The sequence below is a fragment of the Poecilia mexicana genome, unplaced genomic scaffold, assembly GCF_051168715.1.
Source record: "Poecilia mexicana isolate PSO_F unplaced genomic scaffold, ASM5116871v1 scaffold_6, whole genome shotgun sequence".
Taxonomy (NCBI): Eukaryota; Metazoa; Chordata; class Actinopteri; order Cyprinodontiformes; family Poeciliidae; genus Poecilia; species Poecilia mexicana.
The window spans coordinates 1,254,364-1,274,212 of record NW_028263375.1 but is presented as its reverse complement, the minus strand read 5'-3'; the positions used below and the strand labels follow the sequence as shown (position 1 = coordinate 1,274,212).

Sequence of the window (19,849 nt, the reverse complement as noted above, 5' to 3'; positions counted from 1 at the left end):
AGGTTAAATATTGTCTGTGTAATGAGTGCAAAAATGTTGGTCTGTTATTTTAGAGCTTCCTCATTAACATGGGGATTGGTAAATTTACCAATCTGCTGATCAACACGCTGACCTCCATGCCATCCATTCTGTATTATGGCTGTTTTAATAGAAATAGATGAGTGTGTTTCTGAGCAGGCTGGAAATAAGACTGGGGAACATCTCTGGTGTTACATTCGCATAGCAGCTGCCATGTGTGCTTGCTATGAACCACCAGTGGATATATTTAGGGACCAGAAGGTGCTCTCTCTGTGCGTGTGTGTATGTGTGTGAAAACAAAACATTATTCGAGAGTCCACGCTGCAGTTTCTGTTTACATGAGATGTGGCGAATTTGTACCTTCTTCAGTTCCTGTTTCTGAATGAATCTGCTAGAGACCCACATTGACTGCTGAAGGGAGCAACTGCTCAAATTAGACAACACTGTGAAAAACAAATGAGCATTTTGCAGATTTCTTCTGTTTTTGTTACACTTAAATGTTTCCTATTTATGAAGAGGAAAACCATATATCCAAAACAACCTGGCCATATGTGAAGAAGTCATTACCCACTAAACCCAGTAACAGGTGGTTCCATCCTTGGCAGGAACAACTTTGTGATAACTGATGAGTCTTTTCAATCACTGTGGAGGAATTTTGGCTGACTCAGCCTTGCAGAATTATTTTAATTCAGGCACATTGCAAAGATTTCCATCATTTTCAGCCTGTTTCAGGTCATACCACAGCACCTCAATCAGCCTGCCAGCAGTCTGGGTTTTACCGGGCCATCTGAACACTTTCTGTTTTTGCCGTTCAGGATTTTCTGGTGCAGAGCTGATGTCATGATTACAGGTCCTAAAGAAGTGCAGCAGCAGTCACTGACCACCACACTAGGTTAGTCCCAAAGCCTTAGAAATGGTTTAGTAACCATTTCCGGACTGACTTAGTTTCTTATCCGTTCTTAGATTTCTTTCAATCGGGGCATAATGTGTTGCCATTTCAGATTTTTCAGCATACAACATTAGGTCATGTTTTCAGAGTATTGTGCGAAGTTCGAGTCAAAGTTATATTGATTCAGTAGCAGTGGTGGACTTCTACAGTATGCATATGTGAACACTGAAGCATGTATGATAGAAATTTTTAACATGTCCAAAGAATTGATATCAGCCTGATTAAACCGTTTATGCTCCAGAGTTAAATGTGTAGCAAGGCAATGGCAGAACTTATTATCCTATGGCGCCAAGTCAGCCACTGGACGTAAAGGCAAATGTGTAAAAGTGTGACATGGGTATTAGTGTTGATTCAAAGGTTGACATGCTAACAGATGGGGAGTTTATGTTAAACTCTGACTCTTGAAACTGGTGCCATGTGATCCAGGAATTAGTTTGGTTTTTGATAGGCCAAATTTAAAACACAGTAACAGAGGGTAGGTAGGTCAAAATGCATGGTTCAACTGATTATTTCCCCCTGAATCTATAAAATGTATCATTTATATAAATGTAATTTCCAACTCAGATTAGCACTGTTAATTTTTTAATAACCTTTGCTCTAAAAGCTGGGTTTAACGCCCAGATCAGAGATCAACTGATCAAGACTGTGAAGCGTTCACAAACACTACCAGTTGTTTATAGCGTTGAGACGTTTATAATGTGGCTCTGATGTGGATCTCTGGTTTTGGAAAAGTGGAACCAGTTAAGACCAGGACCACTTAAGAACTGGAATTGGTAGAAAAACCAGAACAGCAGCCGTCCGCCCCCTCAACACTGCTCCATCACCTACAACATAAAAGCCTGCCTCTCCTTCTGCTGAGGCTCCAAGTGTGGCATTTTCCTCACGTGCTCCTCCATGCAGAAGCAAGCTAATAACACCACAATTATCATATGACTGACACAGGAAGACACAGAGGAATCTGTCTCAGCTGAACAGGAAACCCGTTTTTTTACAAACAGGAACTTGACTTGGCCCCGAAAGTGTTCAGCTCAAAGAGAAGTACAGTGGAAATGTGGAATGATTACGGTTTCAGAAAGGAACAGTTTCACAAGTTTACAAGCTCATGTTCATGTTGAACAAAAGGCGACGAAGCAACAAAACCCCAGGAAGAAAGCAGAGTAATGAGAAAGGCCTGCAGGGCACATTAACCGTGACTCTGCTGTCCTTAAATACACAACAGTGAGAAAGACAAGGAGAAGCTGCCCTCAGGCAACCACAGCATTAGTCTCTGCTTTTGGAAACATTACAGGCAGATTACACAAGATTTCACAGGGAAGCAGGCTGGAAAAGGAGCCTGCTGTTACATAACCAAAGAGCTGGGAGCGCTTCATTTTCACACAGACTTAGTCACTTTTTGAACATTAGAACCTGTTGGTGGGAGCGGGGTGTTATTAGCTCATACATTGTGCTCGTCTGCCTTCATTAAATGTTTTTTTTCCTCTTGTTTCAGTAAAACAACTCTTCTGGTTTGAAATACAAGAGTATTTCAGCTATATGCTTGATGTAGCTTGATGTTGAACTGATGTAACCGAATGTAGTGAATCATCAGCCACTACAGAGGATGTCAAATCAGCCAGAAAAAAAACAAAAAAAAACAGCATCTGATCAGTCTCACTGATAGTTATTCAAATTTATTTTATGCAGTTGAATTAACCTCAATGGAGAAAAACAAGGAAATATTTATAAGCAAATCTAACAGTTTGTTAAAGATATTCAGAAACAGAGCTGCACCTAATGATTATTTTGTAGTTGATTATGCTATCGATTAAACTGACAATTAATTATAAAAAAATTGGCAGGTTCTGCAGGTTTTTCATTTAAACACTAAGGCCTTTTTATATAATATTGGAAATTTATTTTAAATATGCAAAGAAATAATTCAAATCTTTCTTTTTAAATAAGAAAATATTGAGAATTGAAGATCCGTTTGTTCTGAGATATTCCCACCAGACTGTCAAAGATGTACAGATGTTATTGCCCAAAACCCGGGCACTATGAGAAGTGATGTTTTCTGGTTAAGGGTTGGGTTTAGGACTAAGGGTCTGAGGCGTGTCCTTGTAATGGTTAGCTGCAGCGTAAAGGTCAGGGTTAGGGTATAGAAATGAGGGTCAATGTAAAGTACATGTGAAGATAGAAAGACATGTCAGAAGTGTGCATGACAGAGAAATGAGAGACGGTGTGTGTGTCTGTGAGGAAGTGAAAGGAGAGAGAGAAGAAAAAAAATGGGTGCCAGGGAGACGCACATATCAAAAACAGTCACATGTTAACAATGAACTTCACCTATCATCTTATCAGCGTTTGCCATTTAAAGTCATGGAGTAATCTCCTGAACCTGGAACCTTTACTAAAGATCCAACCTTGACCACAGCGTGTTTCCTCCACAATGAGCTTCTTATTTAGCGGAAACATCCCACTTAAACAATAAAACATGTTACTATGTTACGGGTCAATAATCTTCAGACCTGAGTTCAGAAAGCCGGTGTTGTGCGGCTCGTTAATGCTTAGATAAGTTCAGATACTTCTCTGATAAGCCTAATGTAGGGCTGGACAATAAATACATAACAATATACATCACAATAGACACATCATAAATATTAATAGATGATAAATGAGAATGTTCAATATACAATATAAAAAATATTCATTTAACGCTGGTCGAGAACCGCACAGCATTCTGGGGGATGTTGGTAAAGCATACTGTAGAAGAAAGTCACATCTCTATTAGCACTGGATAGAAGCGCAGCATGCCAGTAGTCAGTAGTTTAACTCTAGTTAAAAAGGAGGCCTCATTCTTACCGTTATACGTGACGCGTGGTTTGGTTAAACACAAAACCAGGTGAAGATCCATCTCATCTGAGGACAAATACTTGGAGCACACTGGACACTTGAACCCTGACAATAAAGAAGTAAACAGAATTAGAAGTAAACTGGTAAATGTGACAGTTCATGTGGACTTGAATTAGGTGTTTTTACATTGCCTTTCTAGTTTTCACACCTCAGTTTGTCTCATGACTTTATGTAATGGTAAATAAGAAAAAAAAAGAGTTTTAATGCTAAAGGCACATGTGAACACCCTCACCCTTTTGTCTTTTCAATCTGGACTCTGAACTATAATGAGATCTTCAACCATAAAAATGTTTTATGGAAAACTAGGTCTATCAAAATAGGTCTAAAGTTGCTATTCCACATATTGCTGAGAAATGTAAACAATAATTGCGAATGGGAAAGGGAAAAGCTTTCAAATCATTACATACAATGTAACATAAATACTAGAGGTGTGCCGATCGATCGGCCACCGATCATAATCGGCCGATTTCCATGAAAAAGTGTATGATCGGTGATCGCCGATCACGGTCTCTTGTTGCCGATCACACAAACCGATCACCACCTGCTTCTCATTTCGCAGCCTGCCTGTGCAGCTGGTCTCCTCTTTCCTTCACACTGCGCAAACGCGTAACAACAAATCCTAAGCGATGTGGAACTATGATGCACTGAGTGACTGGGGAAGTTTGCGTGTTGCGGCGGAAAATTGAAGCACGTGGGGTGAAGCACATCAAAATGCATCAACACCACGAATCTAATATGGCATAAAAACAATGCCGTACTTGACGTAGTTTGACTACATCGAGGCTCACTGCAGTAAAAAAAGACATATGGAGGATCAGATAGCAGGTAAAGCAGCGCACAGCTGCAAACACTCACCCTGACGGTCAGAAAGCTAAACAAATAACCCGCAAAATTATTTAAGTCTTCGAGCTGCGATGTAAGACGCTGGTTCTGCTCTCGCTGTTGAACCGCTGCTGCGCTACAGGTAGTAATATTTCACAGACGGTATGAACTCTCACACCGAACCTCTGTTTGAAGCTGCAGCATCTAACTTAAAAAAATATTTTTACAAACGTATTAAAACTTTCACTGTCCTAACCTGAGACAGATAATCTCTGAAAAAATAATCGATCTCCTCCCTGTTCTGCATAATTACTCCGCTCAGTCAGAAACAGCCACTCAGAACTAGCAGTAATCAGCTAGCCACCATGCTAACAGGAAGTTTTCATTCAGTAACTCAGGATTGTTTATTGTAATGGATCCTGTATTTGCCTTTGAATGTTAAGTTTTATACTTGAATTTTTTGGCAATGTTGAGAGGTTTTATTTTGACTCTTTGCATTATTTAGCCTCTTCAGAGACTTCATATGTTTTCAGTCTGTTAAAGATAGTATTATCGATAGCAGTACAATTTGTTTTATACAGTTTTATATCGAAATTAAAGTGAATTCATGGTTCCTTTTTCCACATAATGTAACTGTAGTGCTTAAAAAAATAATAATTATGTGATCGGTATCGGTGATCGGCCCTCATTGGGTGATAGGAATCGGAATTGGCAGCAAAAAACCGGGTTTGGCACATCTCTAATAAATACCCTACAAATAAAATCAACATCAACATAATAAGAGCTGCCAGTCAGTGTTCGTACAGCAACAGCTCTAATCAGTCATCAAGCACAGCAGATCTCAGGAAACTATGAATTTCTATTATTAATAGAAGGGAAGAGCAATAAAGGAGGAGAGACTCATCTATCATTTATGAAGCTATTACCTGCATCAGCTACATCTAAAGGAAACATGTAAAATTCAACCAAAACCTAACAGACATTTCTGTTGCTCTTCTGGCGGTGAAAAACCAGAAATCACACATTTGACCCTGAAGTGTTTAATCTTTTGATCAGTGGCTAAGCTAGACGACTCGACCACAGATTGTTTTGGCCATTTTGAAAAATTCTGCAGCATTAGTGCCACAGTTTTAACACTTACAGTTATGCACCACTGAAGAGCATTTACACAACGGCAACTCTAATCACTTGGCAATGACACAAGACAACTTTTTGGTTTATAACTATAACTGGAATTTTTTCCCTTTTCATTGACAGTTCTACAAACCAACAAAAAAACATTCTGTCAATCGACTAGATGGTGGTCTGTTGACAAAATTCAATCATGGTGATGATGATGGTAGGAATTTGTAGCACAATCAGTGGGTTGCTGGTTCGATTCTCATTCCATCCACCTCTGTCACTTTGTCCTTTGGTAAGACGCTTCACTTGCCAAAGGTGAAGTGAGGACCTGACAGATTGCCCAGGGCAGATGTGACTTCTGCCCAGAAGCTTACACCAGTAGCTTGCACCATTCATGTTTATGAGAATAAGTGAATGACTGACTGTAGTGTGACTGTAGTGTGGGGTCCTCTGGACTTCATAAAGCGCTGTACAAGTACAAGCCATTTACCAGCCGTTAATGGTGGGACTTGATTCAAAATGTTTAAATGAGTTAATCGCAGGGTCTGTAATTAATCACATTGTAATAAAAAAAAAATTGACAAGACAAGCAACATTTTCATTTCAAAAAGTTTTTTGCTGAATAAATGGACATTTGAACTCAACAATGAAGATATTTACTGTTTGGTTCAAAGTTCCACAATATCCATTGAGCTTTCCAGTGTTTCATGAATTCCTGACCATTCATGGAACTTCTTTAGAAATGTGGACTGTAGATGCTGACGTAAGCATTATGGATGTCTGTGCTGCTGCTACATGTTTAGCATTGAGGTGCTACTTTAGGTTTGAATAGCTTCAATGATAGGCTAACTACTCTTAGCCCAACTTGAACACAACAGTAGTCTTTTCTGACTATTGAAGCAAAAATGAACCTTTAGTAGGACAAGAGAAGCAGCTTTGCCGTCCAATGCCGTTTGTGAATGTAGTTGTGTGTCAGATTTACAGGCGTACCAGAAACATGTGAATAAAAATAAGTGACTAATTGCATTAAAATTTAACACCTTAAAATCTATGTAATTAGTAGAAATTAGCATGCTAATGTGATAATGACAATGTCACCTGACCTCATTTAACATGGAGTGCCATGTCTCTGCATTGATGAACAGTTAACTCACCTCGGCATACTGAAGGCTTGAACTGACGGCACTGCTTACTTCCTTGTTAACTTAGCTAATAATCTGACCACTTGAGAGCTGTTCTGGAGCATTGAATTTCTTTCACAGACATGAAATTGATAATTAATTACACATTTTTGTTCTTAAAAGAAAAAAGCCTGTCATGACCAAGATGAAGAGTAAATTCCTCATCCCTGATTCCGATATACACGCACTGTATAGAACAGGAATGCATCAAAAGCAACATACATACTTCAAAGAAACGGAGAGAAAACATTGCTCAATATCCACTGGACCTCGTCCAGTGGATATTGTTTTTATTCTAGTAATGCGTTTTTGAACATGCCAACACACAGAGCAAAGTAAGAAACACTGACAGCAGCTTTAAAATGATTCAGTTTAAACAAGCTTAAAATAATGGCACCCAAGTTAGATGCTGGCGTCAAAACCACTGCACTGCTCACATGTTGTACATGAAATTTTAGAGGGAGTATGTGCTTGCACAGGAACATATGAACTATAAAGAAGAAATAAAAGGTTCAGGGAGATTCACATTTAAGAAGTCTCCTGTTCCAGGGATGCATTCTGGATGGAACCAACCCTGGATTTCACTCAGCATTTTAAATATGCTCTTTACCTTCAGAGTGTCGCAAATCAGACAGAAATTCGTGTGCATTGTGTGCAGGGCTTACAAAAAATAAATAAATAAAAGAAAAAAAATCAGCCGTCCTACTGAGTTACTGATGGACTGAATAGATTAGGGCTACCAGCAGCAGGCTCTCTGCTGATTGTCCGACCTATTTAAGTAAATCACAACAAGCACAGATATGCACAGCAGTGTCTAACAAGATTTCCCAGCCATCTGCTAACAATCAGGAATGTTCTGAACATGGTAGGTGTTTATTTGAAAGCTTGCTGAGGTTGAACTGCAGCCCTGCACCACTTCTCCTCCAGGCTTCCTGATCACAGAGCTGTGCCCCCCTGCCAGGCTGGGATGACTCATCCAGTCGACTGAATGGGACAGTCTCTGGAGGAAAACAGATCTGCCACGCGTCTCCATGCATGTCTATTGCTGGTCATACCTGCAGCTGGAACTAGTGGACTTGTCCTTGAGAAACTCACATTCAGGTTGGAATATGGTCATTAATGACGTTCCTATAATTCTTTAACCTGGGGCGATTTTAAATTTTATCCCATTGCTACTCTTCAACATAAAATAGTGCAGTGAATTGAGCTGAAGAGCTAATAATACAATGGTTTTATTAAGTCTTGGGGATTCCTTCTTTTTGACAATTCTCTGACTTGTCAGTTTTGCTTTTAGTCATCAAGATCATTAAAATGAAGTCAAGATGTTGAAAAATGTTGCGAGCATTTGACATAAAGTATGAGTTAGTTAGTTTGCACTTTCTATTTATTGATTCATTCATTTAATTTTTTCTTTTTACAAAAGTCCTATCTGGCACTTTTGCCTTTTTTCCCTGTCTAAGCTGAATGATTAATATTATTTGAAACACAATTTTGGCTACAAAAAAATTCATAATACATTTTAATTAATGTTGTTTTGGTTGTTTGTTTACTTTTTATGGAAAACAAACCATAAACATAAACCATAAACAGATATGGAGAGGGTTAGATGATGGACCAGAGCCAGTGTTGGGTAGGTCTAAGTGTTGCACTGACACTAAGCAACAACAATCCCAGTCCATCAGCAATCAGCTTAACATTCAGTCAGAATAAAGCTAATCATGATGACTGACCACCACACCAAACAGAAGACTAATATAATAATGTGTGCTTGTTTACATTCAGAATCATATTCAACTAAACTGATAACTACATACATTGTAGTGAATTAATTTGGTTGCTAAAGTATGCAACTTCACAACACAAGAGGACAAAAGAAAAAATAGAAGAAATAATAAAAAGGTTCTGCTTTCTGCAAGCATGGGGCTTAAAGTGAACAAACTGAAGGCTCCAGACTAGCTCTGCATAAACAAAGCTTCTTAGGTCAATCTGTGTGGAGGCATTATCCAAAATGTCACAAAGCAGCAATCGAAAAGCCAAACAGAGAGTGTTTCTGCATGAAAGTCTGGAAGAATTTAATAATGTGTGACTTTATTCCTGATCTAGCAGCTCTTTGTTCTCTCAAGAGAGCAGACAGTCTATTGATGAAAAGGCTGCAAAATGTGAAACTGTCAGAAGGAATTTTTATAGACCAATGGCATGCATTGTTTCTTTTCTTGTATCCCAAAGCAAAGTCAGACTCTTCCTGAAACTCAGTGTACTTCCAAGGAGAGCAGCTACACTTTTTAAGCATGGTGGTTCCAACCCATGTTCCAAAACTGAAGAAGTCTTTCGGATGAAACCAGAGACAACATCAAGTAAGGAGAAGAAGTCTAGTTACCCAAGAACTCAGTGACTGAGATTCTAACAGGCAATGGATTCTTTACGCAGACATTATGTTAAGAACCAGAATTTCTGAACTCTTCTAGTTTTTTATACAAGTCTTTATTCTCCTGATTGTCAGTCAAAAATTAATATTTAATCCTGGTTTGGTACTCCTTTGGTCCAAAACAGACTCAAATTGTTAACTTATTATATTTACCTTGTCATCTACTGCGGGGTCCTAGAAGATTCTAGGACTGTTAGGTCCTTGTATAACCACTGTCAGAGCTTGGGTTGCAATGCCAGCAGTAAGTCTGGCTTGTTTCCGGTGAGAGTTGGAGTCTGCCAAGGTTGCTCTTTGTCACCGAATCGGTTCATATCATTTATGGAAGAAATTCAAGGCATCCAAAATAAACAACTTTTGGCTTAGTTCCATTTTCACCATAAGGGACCAGGGCAGCCAACATAGGTTATAGAAATGACAGCAAGATAACAGTACTTCTTATCCTGAGGAAGAGGCTGATCTCGACCTGGAGGGGAAGTTGTTCCGTTTTAAACCTGAGAACTGACCAATCGCATTACAGGATCTCCAGTCAGAACTGGAGAGGACAACCATCTGGGCCGCCTCACGACTCAGCTGCAAACGCCTACAATGCAGACTTAAGATCTTGGCATGGATAGGTCAATAGGTCAAATATGACTGTCAAACAGTTATCTGTGGAATACGTGAATGAAGTGAGTAAGCGGGATCATGGGACTGGAGCATTTTTGTTTTAAAGCATGACAAGACTAACTGAGCATGGAAAAACTCCCAGCTGACAAAAATGACTGTTTTCCTCCTTCAGTGCTTACAAACTTCACACTATTACCCAGACTTCCCCCTGTTTATGACCGCTCAGCATTTAATCTGCAGCTTGGAGAGCATCCCAGGGCTCCATGTTTATTACCCACAGTCCTTTACACAGCTCTGCTGCAGCTCCTGAATCAGCACATCTTCCACTTCATGCTATTAAATGGGATTTATGAATTACTATTGCATTGATCAGTTCACTGATCATCCACACTGCAAGGCAGCACAGACATCAGGAGGAGCTGAACGGCTCCCAATCCTTTCTGTATGAACTTTAGTTTTCCACAAGGCTAGGCAGAATCTCTGAGTGAAAAGTAGCTGGAGCAAGGAGCAGGTCATCATCCCCGGCCAATTAAATCACCTCGTTTCTCTGCAGTCGGCCTGCAGTTTGGAAGAGCCCGACTCACAAAAGGGTGGAGGACACTATCCTTTCTTCCTTTCTGTTTAATACAGAAAGGAATTTATTTAAACTGTTTAAAACAGCTGTTTAATATAAGCCTTATTAAACAGCTTTAAAATCAAGACTCAGTGAATATCACTACTTTTTAAAAATTTTTTATTAGAAACAGAAGTCTCACCTTTCAATTGATACTTTTTAAAATTTTACACCAAAGTAAAAAAAAAAAGAAGCAAAAAACACACAACGAAATTGGTCTCGCTCCGAGTATGGGTGATAATTTCCTTCCCTGCAGTATAAATATGTCCTTTTACTGAACTTTTTGGAAAGGTAAGTACAGCAATAAATCACACCCACATGTGAATAGTTGTAATCTGCGAATACTTGAGACCACCTCTAGAAATGCTTAAAACTGCCTAATTCAACAGTTCAAATATCAAATATTCCTTAATATGCATATTTAGCGGAAACTGTTGACACTACCGCTCATTTCCAAACCAACTACAGCCAATCAGTGCCAGTTCCAGGATTGGCTCTTTTACAAAACGCCAACCAATAGCATGTCAAGCAGCATTGTTATGTATTTCAACTCTGTTATTTTTGAATGACACTCAAGCATCCCAAGAGGTAGTGTTGTTTCAATGTTACGATTTTTCTCATTTAAACAAGAACACATTTTGGTTTAAATGAAAAGTAATCCATTTATAGTGAGTCTTATATTTCCTTAAAATGACCAGGTTTCTCGTTTTAACAACATACGGTCCCTGCATTTATTTCTTTGCTCTGCCTGTTGAACTCCTCTGTACTTTAACCCCGTTATTGTTAACATTCAGAAATATATCAGTCTGATAACATTTTAACTTTGATTGGTTAAAACTGCTTAAATCAGCTGAAACAGAAGCCGAATGTCTGACAAGCTGTGAATTTATTTACCTTTCCAACAATCTGACAGTGAGAGGAGATCTGAGAAGGAAACTGCACAGAAAGTCAGTCCAAAATAACTGGTATTACCTTTCTAAAACTGTACCTTAGTACAGCTGAGGGTTACCATGCTGATATTAGAGCAGACAATCATTCACATTGATATTACTGGCACCTGTACTTCAGGGGGAGGTGTGAAAGAGGAAGTCGAGTGTAAAAAAGGAATCGAGGGGAGGGTTTGAATAAATGTGCTCTCAGCCGCATGAACAAGGCGTGTCTACCCAACGTGGCCCAGACGTCTACCTGCGTCAGGCTCTTTGTCTCCTCTCAGTAAATATTAGCATCATACACAAACACAGCACTGGGAGACTAAAATACACCTCTTGGTTAATGGAAAAAAAGATTCCAAAAAGCAGACCCAAAACATGACCTTTATCACTGTTAAGCCCCGATTTAAAACGATGATGACAACAAGTTTGTCTTCTCATTTAGTGACGCAAGTTATTAAGAGAGGGACAGCATAAAATCAGTTACAAGACAAACTCTTAACCCCTGGAATACAGTAAGAACAAAATATATCAAAGTAATTCCACCAACTTTAGTATTTTTTATTCTCATCAACTGAAGTCAGTATTAAAAAGATTCTGACTGGAGGTGCTGTGGTAGCGCAGGGTTAAAGCACAACCCACATATGGAGGCCTTAGTCCTCGACGCAGACATCACAGGTTCGATTCCCGGCCTGGTGACTTGTCGCATGTCTTCACCTTCTTTCATTACCCACTTTCCTGTCAATTCACTATCAAATAAAGGCTGCTAGAGCCAATAAAGCCTTAAAAAAGATCCTGACTAACAATCTAGTTTTCCAGTATAAAAGTCTCCTGAAACACTGGAATTTTCAACTGTACTATTCCTGTGCTTTAAGTTCCTCATAATAATAACCACTTCTTTATATTTGCTGATGTCTCGTACTGATTTAAATCTTCACTAGTGAAGTAGTTCTGGCACTATGCACCTCATTTAAGCTGCAAAAAGAGGCAAGCCTTCTAATCACCTCGCTGTCTCCCAGATAAGGCCGTGAGTCCCACCTTCAGTTTCTGGAATACCTAAAGGTGAACAGCAAAACGAGTGGAAAAACTAAAACCAGTCATGTGACTGCATGAGATCATGTGACCTCTTTATTTGTGTGAATGTTGCAGAAGGCCCAGCATGGTCAGACCGAAGTCCAACCGTAATTGCAGGACACTCGTTTTTAAACACACCCCGTCACGGTCCACAAGTTCCACTACGTCCTACCAGAACCGAGAGGGCTGTTCAGTGTTGTTGTCCAACAATTACACTTCCTTATGGCTTTGGACAATTGCACCTCAAAACTATCAACTGGAAGTTGAATAGTCGGAGCTGGTTTAAACAACCATGAAATTCTGACCAATTATACAATAATTTTGCATGCAGATGGGAGTGAAAAGTTAGGCAGAAAGGCTGCAGTAAGAAGAGGTGGAAGAGGTGAGATCAAAATGACGTGTTTTTTGTCATGCAAACCGATTTAGGCAGTTCTACTTGAACATGTAGAAACTTTTGATTACTCTTAAGACAAATCACCACAGCTGATTGGATAAACATTCTGACAGCATTGCAGAAGAGGATCTCATTCAAAAACATAAATTCCAACAGCTCAAACATGGAAGTTGTCTCTATTGAGCCTTTCCAGATGGCTGGGTGCCACACTTGGAGGAGAAAAGGTGCAATTTTGTAACTTTCAATTTAAGGAGCAAACTGGAAACAAATACGTAAGAAATGAGCCTTTGGTGTCCAGCTAAAGGCCCTTAGCAGGAGATACTAGGAAGTCAGGTTAAGCAGCCACAAGCTTATCTCATCAGGACAGATTGCAGCTAACTAATACTGACTCCACCATAGCTCATCATTCCCAACAGGCCTCACACTGACCTGTGGGGCTTTTCCCAAGCAGGACACTGTTGATTCCCCACTCTGTTGTTGCACATGGACAATGATGGCACCAAGAAACTTAATAGAATAAAGTTAACTTTAAAAACATACATATACCAATCAGCACTGTTTTGCCTCCTCATGGGTTTTTAATAACTGGTCCGGTCTAGAGAGGGGAGAGATGGTCCCTTCTACCAGAAAAAATTATTCAAAACAAGAAATAGGACTGGTACCTCTCTAGCAAAACAATGGAAAAAAATACATCACAGAAAGGGTAGAACAACAATATTGATAGTATTTTTATTCAAAAATAGCTAAAAAAAACAAAAAGTCATCCTTCTCAATAATCAAAAGAAAAAACCTTTATCCATATCAAAGTGATCAAACCTTCTAATTGGTGATCAGCTCTTTGTGATGAGCACTATGTTTTGGTCTGGAATCAGCCAGGATTTATATGTAACTGACCAGGTACATATAAACCAAGGTGCACTGAGAGATTACAGTTCAGAAAGCCACCTGTGTTCATAGAAGTGAATGAAAGCTCAAGATTCTTAGAACGGTGTTTATTTCCTCAGTAATTGGGCACACTGTATTCTTTATTTCAACTCAAAACAAGAACATGTTCTCATTCTACAGACAGTAAAAAACACACAGCAGCATCTGCAGTTTTCTTTCTAAACTCCAACATTTACTGTGGAAACTGAAAAATGCCTACAGACTGATCTTTGCTGATAACTCTGAGTTTTGGTCATGTTCCACTTATTGCTTACTCATGGCCAAAACATGGCCATGCTAAGCGGGCTAGCTGGGGCACATCACAAACAAAATACAAAAACTCCAACTGCTACCCTGTTTTTGTGATCAAGTCCCATTCACACAACTGTGGAATGAAACTTCTCTGTGGGCAGAAGAAACACAAATAGCACTGCATATGCCAGGCCTGTAGGGGGCGGTGAAACTTTGTGAACATTCATATCTGGAGTTGTGTTTTTGTAACCCTTCTGAGGTTACACATGTGTCTATGTTCAAACAGGTGCTAATGCTCAATTCAGATTGAGAATTTTAGCAAAAGAAATGGTCAAAAATAAATTTTTTGGTCATGTCTGCTGTGTGAACGTAGCCTGTGTCTTTGTCTTTGTGCACAAAGACACAGGCTACAAATTAATATTATGCAATATTAATTTGGTCAATATTCCACAATGAGCAAATTTTGCTTTAACAATAGAATGATAATAACCTTAATAATCTGAAGTGGTGCAGCAGTGCAAACAGATCCACCATTGTTGTTATGCTGTGCGAGTGAAAATCGGGTAAGCACAATATGATGTAACTGATGTGACTGTTTCCAAACGTTTTCGTTTTGCATATGGACACAATTCACGTTAAGTTTCTAAACATGTCCAACTTAGAGCCTCTTGTCAATTGTTTGTAGTTTTTGTCTGACTAAAACAGATCAAGACATTACTATCCTCTTGCTGATATGTTGTGTACACTGAGCCTGGGGCTGTAGAGTCTGAAAAGGACTCCTTGGGTTCTCTTAAAGTTCTCTGAACCTTGAACAGTTGGATCCCTTGCCTGAATTTGTAGAGAGTCTTCACTCCTTGGACTCTTTGCAGCTGTCCTAAACGCTTTTGGCTTGTGAATAACCTCATTTGTTTGGAAATGGCCTTAAATCCTCGAGGTTGAGGAGAAGCAACAATTGCTTGTGTAAGGTCATTGCTGATTTCTTTCCTTCTTGGGATTGTGCCAACACACACAGCTGAACAATCAACAAATGCCCAAATATTCTGCTTTTGAGTCACACGGTGATCAAATGCTGCTTACCTGAATTCCTCTGAATGCAGCAAAGCTAGCCTATTTGCACAATGTTTGTTTTTTTTTGGCCTGTTTATTGAAACAAATGATGACATAATGCAATATGTTATTCATTATGTCAGGGGAAAAGGTAATCATATCATAATATCTGTATACTCAGGGGTAGATGTCTTTATAGCCATTTTTATTAGAACACATTTTGAAAACTGTTCATCAGGTGCACCTTGAGTGGTTTTTAATTAAGATCCTTTATTCTTACTGGATAGAAAGAGAGAAATCTGCAAACATGTTTAACTGCATGAGTGTACATCACTGATTTAGTCATAAAACCTTTTACTGAAGACCAAAACTTAGCAGGTTATGTTAATTATTGAGCTCTCAGCTGCTGAGTCATGTCCATCTGACCAACCTGCTGGGTTTGCTACGGCCAGGCAAAAACCAAAAGATGGAAAGAGATACTAAAAAGAATAAAACCAACTTTGCCTTGATGTGACATGGTGCTGAGAAACCTCTGATTGAATGCATGCCCATTTAAATGTGCAGGAAATTCTAACGTGCTGTCTGTAGGTGCTCATATCAAAGGTCACACACCCACACACACACACACACACACACACACACACACCTGAAGCCTGAGTTTAAGGTCCACTTAAACTATGACTGAAAGTAAGGCTCACCGAATCAATAAAACCACCACAGAATTAATTTTTTCCATTTGTTTTTTTACATGCAAAAATAAATGCTGAAACATTAAAACAGAACTGAAGTTGGTGCTTCATCTGATTCTCACTGACAGCAAAACTTGCAACCTTTCACATTTGGTCCTGTTACAGCCACAAACTTTAATATCCTTTACCGGGTGAAAAAAGACCAACACGAAGCCTACAGCTGTGAGGTGGAAGGAAAATAGTTCATGGCCTTATTTTTTGTTTTTTATGTAGACAAACAAAACACGATTTTATTCTCAGGGCCCTTGTACTCTGATGTCCTAACAGAATATCCAGTCATTTAACTTCCTTCAGACGGCTGTTCTGTTTCTGGAGATCTAGAACACCACAGGGACAAAGTTGTGGAGAAGTTAAGTTCTAAAACTTTGAACATCTCCCAGAGCTCTGATCAATCCATCATCTGAACGTGGAAAGGATAAAACTACAGACTGTTATAAAACACTGGAGCAAGTTGGTTTACAAATAGATAATCAAGTCTTCTCTGTAGTGGTACTAAACTACAGGTTGTCAGATCATCACTCTGCAATAAACTTACAACTTCCTGCAATGTATATTTCACATCATACCAGTCAATGTCCCACACACTGCCAGGAGTGTGGGACAGAAGAATGTGAATAGAATGAAATTTGTAAAAAAAAAAAATAAAAAAAAAAAATAAATTCATTCTTTCACATTAAAAAGAGAAAAAAAAGTTAAATCTGAAAAAAATAATTTGAAAGAAAATTAAATCTCAAAGTGCAGAAAACTACATTACATGTTCAGATATACGTTATAAATTACTCTCAGAATATATTTTTTAAATGAGAAGTTTCTCAAAGGTTTAACTTTTGAAATGCATTTTTTTCACACTTAAATTTTTTCAATTTAGTTTTTGCTCGCAATATTATTGGAAGAAATTTCTCGCCCCAGTTCTGAAGTCCGTCCACAGAGAACAGACTTTAAAAGAACTTCTGTTAGTTTATAAATCACTGAACGGTTTAGGGCCACAATACATCAAAGATCTACTGCTGTCGCTTCAACCTTCCTCTGCATCCCAAACATGGAGAAGTTAGCATTCAGTTTTTATGCTCAACTATTTTGGAACAAACTTCCAGAAAAATACAAAACTACTGAAACACTGAGTTTCTCTAAATCAAAGCTAAAACAGATTTAGAGTCAACTTTGATTATTAACAGACATCATTATAAATCATCTCCAGATCTTTTCTCACATGCAGGGAACAGTTACTCAAAATATTTCAGCTCAAATAAGCTTTTTTTTGATCATGAACAAGATGTATCCTTAGCACTACAGAAATGTGGTGCCACCAGTGCAGAGCTTGCTCAAGATTGAAAGGAGGATCGTCTTTCCTGTGGTCTGAATATCTGGGAAAATGTTTTCCTGATGGACAAAGGACAGAGCTTGAATCTAAGAAGACTATGTACACACCAGAAGCAGTGAAGGCGACAGCTGCCATGGCTCCTGTGTGGCCCCAACTGTGAAGCAGCCACATGTGTGGCCCTCTACATAATCCAGGTGATAATGTGTGGGTTGTTCAGCATGATGCATGCTGGGGCTCAAGAATCAGAATGTTATGGACCTGTGGCAGTAAACTCCCCAGATCTGGACCACAATGACAATCTGTGGTCAGGTGGAGGAATGGATCAACTCCAAGCACTGACAGGACAACAGTTAGAGTTGCAACCATTAGAGGTGACCAACTGTGGTTTTCTGACCAATCAGCCAATTCTGATTTTGTTTGGTCTGAAAAGTTACTAAATATAGTGACAAAGATCCTCAGTACGCAACAGAGGGGGTAACCTTTAACAAGCACACACATGCTATGTGACATGGTGGGCAGGTCTGTCAGTCAGCTCTCTCTCACAGCAGAGAAAGAGGAGGCAGAGGCTGATTTTCAGATCTTATAGGAGACAGATAAAACTTGAACTAAACAGTTTATCACAGCGCTGTGTCCTCCTGCTCACAGCCAAACACTGGCGACCCATCCTGGTCACACAGACAAGTGTTATGAGTATTAAATGTTTTGATAATGTGAAAGTTTCTCATCTCTTTTTTTCTAGGTTTGAGTGAATGTTCTGGGGTGTTTGGTTCTTTTGGAAAACATTTATGAAGTTTCACTGATATCACTGTTGTAATCCTCCAACACATCCTGCCTGTTGGAAGAGCCTTCACTGCTCATAGGTTCACTTATAGACAAAAAAAATACTTAGAATATGATATTACATGGTTTCCAGCTGTACAGAACTTGTAAAGTTGTTGCGTTTCTACAATTACAGACTGGGGTATTTTCTGAAGTCCCTCTAGATCATTATTTGTCATTCTGACGGGCTTAAGGTCATTATTTTGGAATATAAACAGAATAGAAGCCTTTAAACTGTAATGGTCTAGAAAAAGCTTTAACATTAGCTTTTCTTTTTTATTCTACAGATTAAAACATAGAAGAAAAACTTTAAACACACATTTCTAAAGGCAGCAGAATCTGATTTAAAGGTGGCTTCAGTTTGCAGGTCAGGTAAAGAAAGGCTTTTGATTGTTTGGGCAGAACTTTAGTCTTAATTTTTCAAACACAGAACCAAACGGAACTTGGAACTCGGAAAAGAACCTGGACAAGCCTCGCTGTGTAAAATGATCTGCGGGACACTTGTTGGGTTTCTTCCTATGTGGACATGTAAATTAAAGTACACCTGAACGAACCGCTCGGCCTGTAAACAGAGTCACCGCAGGTCACTGAGCCGTCAACAGAGCACACCACTTACCTCCGAACAGGTGAGGCGACAGGTGAGCGGGTAATGATCCTATCACCAGCCGATGACCATCGTTCCCTCTTCGGTCCCTGTCCGCTGCTTCCTCCGGGCTGCTGCCACCGGACTCCGGTGAGCTGTAGACGCCGCCACTGCTCGGTATGTTGATGCCGGACTGGGCTCTGGCGAAAGGACTCCCGGAGCCCCCCGCGGACCTGGGCCTGGCTCCGTGTGGGTGACCGGAGCTGGACGCGGCTCCAGTGGCTCTGGACACGCCGTGTGCGCGGTGCCGCCCCCTTGCCCCCGCTGCGGCGGTCCTGCCGCCGCTGCCGCTGCCGCTGCTGGAAGTAGAGGACGGAAGGTCCGAGCCGGAGTAGGCTCTGGTTCGTCCGTTAGCGGCAGAGTTGGGCGAGGGGCTGCTCTGTTTTGCCCCCATGTTAACCTCCGCTGTTTGGCTGTGATATTTAAAGAGGCAGTCTACGAGCCGCAGCGGGACAGTGCACCAGATTTCCGCCCGGGACAGATATAGGTACCGGGACAAAGGTGCTGGAAGAAAACAAAAGAAACAAACTGTCCGTTGCTAAGATCCCATCAGCCAGGGAGAAGTTCGATCAGCCATCCGTTACTCCAGCTGGAGATGCGTGGGAAAGTTTAGACGCCGTGACCATTGTTGCTCTCGTGCTGCAGGTACCGTAGGTCCCCTCCTGGTCTGAGCCGGCCAAGCGCTCCTCACTGCCCGCTGCAGCATCGCACCTGAGCGGCCGGCTCCTCGCAGCTCGCCCCCCGGCAGCACATTGCTGCCCAGGAGGAAGTGATGGAGGTGAAAGTCTGAAGCAAACCGTTTCTCAGCGGCACCAAGGAGACTCGTGCTAACAAAGCTCGAGGTATTCACGTCAACGTCCGTCGAGACACTTCAAAATAAATGCAATGTCACGTAAACAGGTTAGAGACAAATAGTTGTTAAATTACCAGGATTTTGGGTGTAAAACCAATACAATGTGACATTTGTTCTATTTCATATGAACCCCACTGAAACTTTGCTTAACCACCTTTTGGTTGAGTTTCAGTTTTCTGTCCTCTTGTTCACTTTCCCTCAGGTAGAGAATCTGATGAAGTT

The 19,849-nt window shown here is 40.1% G+C and overlaps 1 protein-coding gene across 2 annotated transcripts in view; it reads right to left on the bottom strand.

Moving 5' to 3' along the window:
• The window catches only part of znrf2b (zinc and ring finger 2b), a 31,788-nt gene extending 12,159 nt beyond the window's left edge, over window positions 1–19,629 (bottom strand). Inside the window, exons 1-2 of one of the 2 annotated variants that reach the window (XM_014986339.2) lie at window positions 18,748–19,629; window positions 3,803–3,898 (exon numbers count right to left, since the gene is read on the bottom strand). In XM_014986339.2, coding sequence (XP_014841825.2) covers window positions 3,803–3,898; window positions 18,748–19,168 — 517 coding nt within the window. In that variant the 5' untranslated portion in view covers window positions 19,169–19,629. The remainder of the gene's footprint in view (window positions 1–3,802; window positions 3,899–18,747) is intronic. The other variant, XM_014986348.2, reaches the window with a different exon arrangement.
• Between the last annotated feature and the right edge of the window lie 220 nt (window positions 19,630–19,849).